The sequence below is a fragment of the Oryzias melastigma genome, linkage group LG6 (assembly GCF_002922805.2).
Source record: "Oryzias melastigma strain HK-1 linkage group LG6, ASM292280v2, whole genome shotgun sequence".
NCBI classification, from domain to species: Eukaryota; Metazoa; Chordata; class Actinopteri; order Beloniformes; family Adrianichthyidae; genus Oryzias; species Oryzias melastigma.
The window spans coordinates 14,609,094-14,615,411 of record NC_050517.1 but is presented as its reverse complement, the minus strand read 5'-3'; the positions used below and the strand labels follow the sequence as shown (position 1 = coordinate 14,615,411).

Below are 6,318 nucleotides of genomic sequence, written 5' to 3'. Positions count from 1 at the left end.
AAACAGACATTTTAATAACTGCTCTGTTTATTGGATTAGTTTATTTAAATAAAGTTTTTCCATTTTTATATAACAACAGAACAAAAAAAGTTTATTCATGTCCCTTAATATATAAGACGAATAATAAATGTAATTTTATAATTTATTTTTCAAAGTAATATTACAAATTTGGTCATTAAAAATGTATGATCACCTCGGAATAAAATAAAGAGAATAGTAGAAACATACTAGTCCTCTAGTAAAGTTATATTTCAAATAATGAGATAAACCATATACATCTTAGTGAGCAGATTGCAAAAAACACACAACATAAAACAGTTTAAATTATTATTTTTTTAAGTGAACTTTTCTTGATGCAAGACAAGTACACGAGGAGCAAACACCAAATTCCATTTAAAGTGTAAAAGAACACCAACAGGGACATTATGGTGGAGCACTTTCTCCACACAGACGTTGTTATGACACTTCACTCACCCGAATGCCCTTCACTAAAGTTACCCCCCGGCCTTTACTCTCATCGGGGAGGTGACTCGGGCTGTTGCCCCCCATCCCCTCCCGCAGCCGTGCAGCTCAGACGGGACAGTCACGAAACCGAACCTTTTCGGTCCAGATTCACACGCTGGGATGGAATCTGAAGAGAGTCAACTCCACAAGCCACAACAAGCGGCCCCTCCCACCTCCTCCCTGAAGCAATTCCAGCTGTGATTGGTTAAAGCTGAATAACGCCCCTCCTGATTGGTCCGCTGGATCAGCAACTCAGCAAACCGGATGAGGATAGGGCGTCCTAAAACTGTCACGCTAGCAGCATAATGGTACGGTCCAGTGGCACGAGGGTACATTTAAACTATACACAGATTTATTTTATTTTATTCATATTAATATTTATTGATATTTGCTGGTCCAACATTTGAAAAACGAGGAGGATGCAGTGCTACTATCTGCACAAGTAAAGCTTTTATAAAGAAACGAAATAAACTTGGAGAAAAATATATTTATACATATATATTAGTTAAAAAAATTATATTGTCATTTTAGCATTATAGTTATATAATATTATAAATTACATAAATAATATTGTATAATTACATATATTATTTTCATGGGACCAACAAGATTTTTTTTTAAATCAAACATATGATTATTATTGTTAAGACTAATGCAATGATCCAGTTTCTTGGTTGGGGTAAAAGGATGTTCCAACAAGTGATAAAATAAATAAATAAATATATAAAGGTTGAATTATGGTTTTAACCAGGAGATGTTGGCATTACATATAGATCATTAATGCTAATAAAAAAAATTATTCTGATTCACAGACTTGTGGTAAATGCAATAACACTTTAAAAAAGGAAGAAAATCAACATGTTTCTAAAATAATAATTAAATCAGAAACTTTTTGGTGCAAAACAGGCGAGCTTCCAAGGCACAAAAACTTATTAAAGACTCACACCAATGACAACTGTTTTTAACATGTTCTTGTGGAATTTTTATAATGATATATTCAGAAAATTAAGCTCAAAAGTGAATTTCTGAGTATTACTTGATTTAAATAATCATGAACCAGGAGAAGATGACAAAAATACCTTTTAAAAAGGATCGTATGTGATGTAAAAAGTACGTTGGGCGGGCTACAAGCTCTTTGCTCTGCTCCATTCTGATGCGTCCACTTCAAGACGTCTAGATCCATGTACGTCTTTGTTTTCCTTGTCTAAACTGGAATCTTTTTTAAATTAATCGTTCTGGTTATGTTATATTGGAGGTGTGAGATGCTGCAAGCTAGCAGGAGAGCATGTGAACAGAGAGTTCTGTTGGGGAGGGGAAAGGGGAGCGGGGTTGCTCTGTGCCAACGGTCTCGCCCACAACTTAGGGACAAATTTTAAATGAACTATTACCACTCTGCAGAAACTATGTCCTAGAAAACAACACAGGATATGATTTAGGCTAAAATATTGCAATCGTAATTAAAGGAACACTTGATCTTTTAAAATAGATCAAAAGAGGACTGGAGCGGTTCTTTAAAATATAACAGTTGTAGAATAAAATATATAAACAAAAATATTTCTGAGACAGAAATAGATCAAATATGGCACGAGGTATGGGATGATGACATTGTTTATAAGGTTTTTTGGTGGAATCCATGTTAAACATAATCATAGAAAAAGAGTTTTTCAAGGAGTCAGAAACTCTTCATCCCTCTCAGATCACACAAATATCTAAACAACACAGACTTGGGCAAATCCATCAGGTTTATCAAGTTAAAGAGGCACAGTAAAGGCCAAGAAGTCCTGCAAATGAAATATTACATAATTTACAGATACTTTAGTACTCTTCAGTTGGAGTGTCGACCACACAAAAAACATCCTAGCAATTTCAGATTTATGAAAACTACAACTTTAAACATGATTCAATCCATATTTATACGTGGAAAATATAACAGTTTTTTTTTTAGTGAAATCTTTTGACTGACATGATTCAAGTATCACAGCAAAATAACCTTAACTCTATAAAAATAGTTGTAGGTGTATTAAAAACAACTAAAGTCCAACATGAGGGAAAATGTTCCCATCCATCGAGCTTTGCTGCGTTACTCCGCCTTCTTCGTTTTGGCTCCCCGGAGCGCCGCCTGGATGCTGCTCAACACCTCGGTGTAAATCAGAGTTCCCACAAAGACCACAAACGTGCCTAACCAGTGCCACGCAGTGAAGGGGTTTTGGAAGTAAAGGATGGAGAAGATGAGGCTGAGGAACTTTCTGAGTGTCACCACTAAGGTGACGGTCAGCGATGTGCACTCTGTGGTCAGGATGAAAACGCCACGGATGCAGACATATCTAGAGACATGGTTAAAGTCTTCAACAAAGAAGATATGAAAAGTTACGTTTTTTCCTAGAATAGGCTCTTTAATTTAAAATAAAAATGCACAAATTAATCTCTTAAGAAAAAGCCATTATGATGTTGGGATCGAATTATTTCCCCGTATCTAAGATTATGTAAAAACAAATATTTTTTAAAGAAAATGAAGGAAAGGCAACAAACTTTTTAAATATTTGTAAGAAAAAATCTACAAACGACAGCAAAGACAAACATTTTAAAACGTTTTTCTGGTCTAAGGACGTTTTATATGGGACAGAAATACTCTATTAACCAAAAATCAATAAGTATAAGTATTATTAGTCAAGTTAGCAACACATATACAAGAAACTGTTTTATTTTATCCATTTAAAGAAAATTAAACAACAATAAGAAAGAAAAAAAACAATAGAATTAAAATTTTAACCTCAAAAAGGAATAGAAAAGTATTTTTTTGTGTTTTTTTCTGAAGGATACTGCGTGATAACGTTGATTAGAAGGTAGATCCACATTATTGGCACGGTCAGTCCCACCACAGGAACAAGTACGGGAGCTGTAGAGGAACAATCACCACTGTTTACACCTGAAACCCGTCCCAAACAATCGGAATGATTGAAGACACTCACTGCTCTGGCTGAAGTGGTTGCAGTAGTTGTAGATGTCAGTGGAAAGAAGCAGAAACCCTGGCAGGGGTAGACAGTGCTGCAAGCAGAAATGCATTTTTCCTCTTAAATCTGTTAGCTTTGTCAGAATTGTTACTTCAATGACGGATGGGAGAACTCACGTTGTAGAAGAGAGCCTCTTTGGGGTGTTTTCCGTACTGTTTGTACAGCATCTCCTGGAAAATGCCCATTCGAGCCGACATCAGCAGAGCAAAGGTCAACATGGCGATGCCTGAAAGGAGAGCAATTTATATTTTTTAGGGGACGCCTCCTTTAAGATTTCTTAATAAGCTTACAGACAGCAAACTATGTTAAAAAAGACAAATTACCTTCATTACTTTTAAAATGAACACATTTGGCAGAATTTAAACCATTATGTTATCAATTAGTTGCAAAAAAAGCTTCTGATATTATAAGATGAATAAGGAGATATATTTGAATTAAGGATTTGAGCGTGCTCCCTAATAACTACAAATAACAAATATAAATATGTAGAACATCAGTGAGGTCAGGGTCAACTGTCTGAATAAAAAGTTTTTTTTTTCCTGAAAAATATGACTCAATGTGATAAAACCCAGAGTAATCATGCTTTCTCACATAAAACTCATCCATGCATGCAGCAGATTTTTATTCCAGACTAGAAAAGTGACTTTTCCCATCAGAATTCTGCACTGAGGCGTCTAAACCTTGAAAAACACAAACTATTAGCCCTTTTCCAGCCAAAATATGCAGCTCAAGGATAGGGGTAGCTTTATTAAAAAAGAAACAAATCCAGACACATCTGACTGCCAATCCACATAGGCCTATAACAAAATGGCTGTTTGCATTGAATTAGAGTTTGAAAATAAAGCTCCATTCTAAAACCACCATCTGCAATGTGAGTTTAAGTAACAACTTAGAATGAAAAGTCTACGTAAATGCGCGTTTCAGGCTTCTGCGTTCAAAAACCTCACCTTTAGGGGTAGATACGCAAGTTTTTACCAACATTTACAGGTCTTATGTAAAAAATGCACAATCACTGAACGCGCATTACAAGTTAAACCAAGGGTCAGGGCGGGGCTACTCAGCCCTGCACCAAAAGCCACGCCCCCTCAGTGGAGATTTTGGAAACAGAGGCTTCAGATCAACATGAAAAATGGCTTTTTAAGACATTTAGGTTGTGGGATTTTGGTTAAAAAGTTCATAACCACAATTAAAACACTACTTGGAAGGATTTTTTCAAATAAAAAAATTGCAATGGGGGAATTTAGAGTTAGATGTCTCAAATTGTTTGATAGCAAAAAAAAAGTAATTTCACCCTCTTTCCCATGCATGAAGTCAGTGCATTTTTGTGATTCACTTTAGTCATATTACGTCAAGAGGTCACTGGTATACTCTGGACCAGTACTCACCTATCAACCAGTGCACAAAGGCAGAAAAGCTTTGCTCCTCTGATCCCTCACTGGATGCATTCTGCAGAAGTAAACCAGTTGTTACCACTGCTACTCAGCTGAAATACGATCAACTTCCTGACAACCACCAAAGTAAAAATGTCCGACAGCCACTCACCACTTGCTTGGCGGACATGATGGTGCAGATGAAGATGCCCGCTGAAACCAGAGCTATTGACAGATATTTTTCAGCTGAATACCTGCACAAAGAGACAGTTAGAGGCTATAAAATGAGCACAGAGATGAAGTAGTCAATGAAGGATTAGTTACCTCTTCTTAAGGATGATTACGCCTAAGATCATATTGGCAATCAGCGACCCCTGCAGAGACATTACACTGGTATTATTAACCCATATAAGTCATGCTGGAGTGCAGGAAATGTTATTATGCTTCAGGAGCACTTACTGATCTGAAGATCATGTGCAACGGCATAGCAATGTTGAAGTTGAGTGCGTAGTTATTGACTACACTGACGGTGAAGAACATGGTCACCATGATCACATAGTTTCTAGGGGAAAAAAACAAAAAAACAGGAAGAGATGTAAGTTTAGCTTTTTATCAGAACGTTAGGAGGGAGCTTCTAGACCAACCTGATGGGGATCACAGCTTTCTTCCTGCCAAAGTTCGTCTCGAAGACGAATCCTTCCAAGGCGATGAACAAAAACTGAGCAAAGGTAACCAGGTTGCCACATCCTGGAAACTCTCTGAAAAAAGAAATGTACATTCACAAGTTCAAATTAAACTTTAAAAAAAGAATAAAACAATAATATATATGACATCTGTTAGATATTGAAATTGTAAGTTACCAGTATAAAACCTAGATCGTTTTTTTTACATGTCTTAATAAACAGATGAGGGTTTTATTTGTTCATAGCTGTAGATAATGTATGGTTTGAGGACTACTACTTTTAAGCAATCCTAAATTTACACGAATCAAGGAAAAAGTACTTTTATCACACAGTTACTTCATTTAAGAATTAATACAATGTAGCAATCTATGTTAAATTTAAACAGTATGTGACAGAAAACTTTGAATATTAACCTCAGTTTCCCATGCACACAAAAAAATCTGATTACAAAGTAGCTAGATTTGATCTTCCTCTTCTGACTGCTCTTCTTAAATATTTTAAAGTCAATTTATTAAACAAAGGTAACTGTTTTTCATTTAAAGATGCATGACATGAGTTTTTGTTGTCATTTTGAGCTTTATAAATAAAGCGTTTTTAAAAAAAACTAATAAATTAAATTGGTTTCTGTTTGTGTAGGTGACATAGAAGACTGCAAACACACATTTTCTTTGCAAGTCTATGTCATGAATGAAATACGATCTTATACATCAGCATTTCAGATGAACACAATGTACAAAGAAAATTGAGCTT

The 6,318-nt window shown here is 35.6% G+C and overlaps 2 protein-coding genes across 3 annotated transcripts in view; both read right to left on the bottom strand.

The window, feature by feature from the left end:
- Window positions 1-675, bottom strand: part of chchd3b (coiled-coil-helix-coiled-coil-helix domain containing 3b) — a 5,694-nt gene extending 5,019 nt beyond the window's left edge. For both annotated transcript variants that reach the window (XM_024282712.2, XM_024282713.2), the window contains exon 1: window positions 475-675. In XM_024282712.2, the coding sequence (XP_024138480.1) occupies window positions 475-549 (75 nt within the window). In that variant the 5' untranslated portion in view covers window positions 550-675. The remainder of the gene's footprint in view (window positions 1-474) is intronic.
- Window positions 676-2,094: 1,419 nt separating this feature from the next.
- slc35b4 (solute carrier family 35 member B4) lies at window positions 2,095-5,643 on the bottom strand (the record flags this gene model as incomplete). Its single annotated transcript, XM_024280788.1, is given in 9 exon segments — window positions 2,095-2,828; window positions 3,325-3,400; window positions 3,474-3,549; window positions 3,632-3,741; window positions 4,901-4,961; window positions 5,058-5,139; window positions 5,210-5,259; window positions 5,345-5,447; window positions 5,530-5,643. Coding segments are annotated over 9 exon segments (916 nt in total), but the record flags the coding sequence as incomplete, so codon positions are not given.
- Window positions 5,644-6,318: the final 675 nt, after the last annotated feature.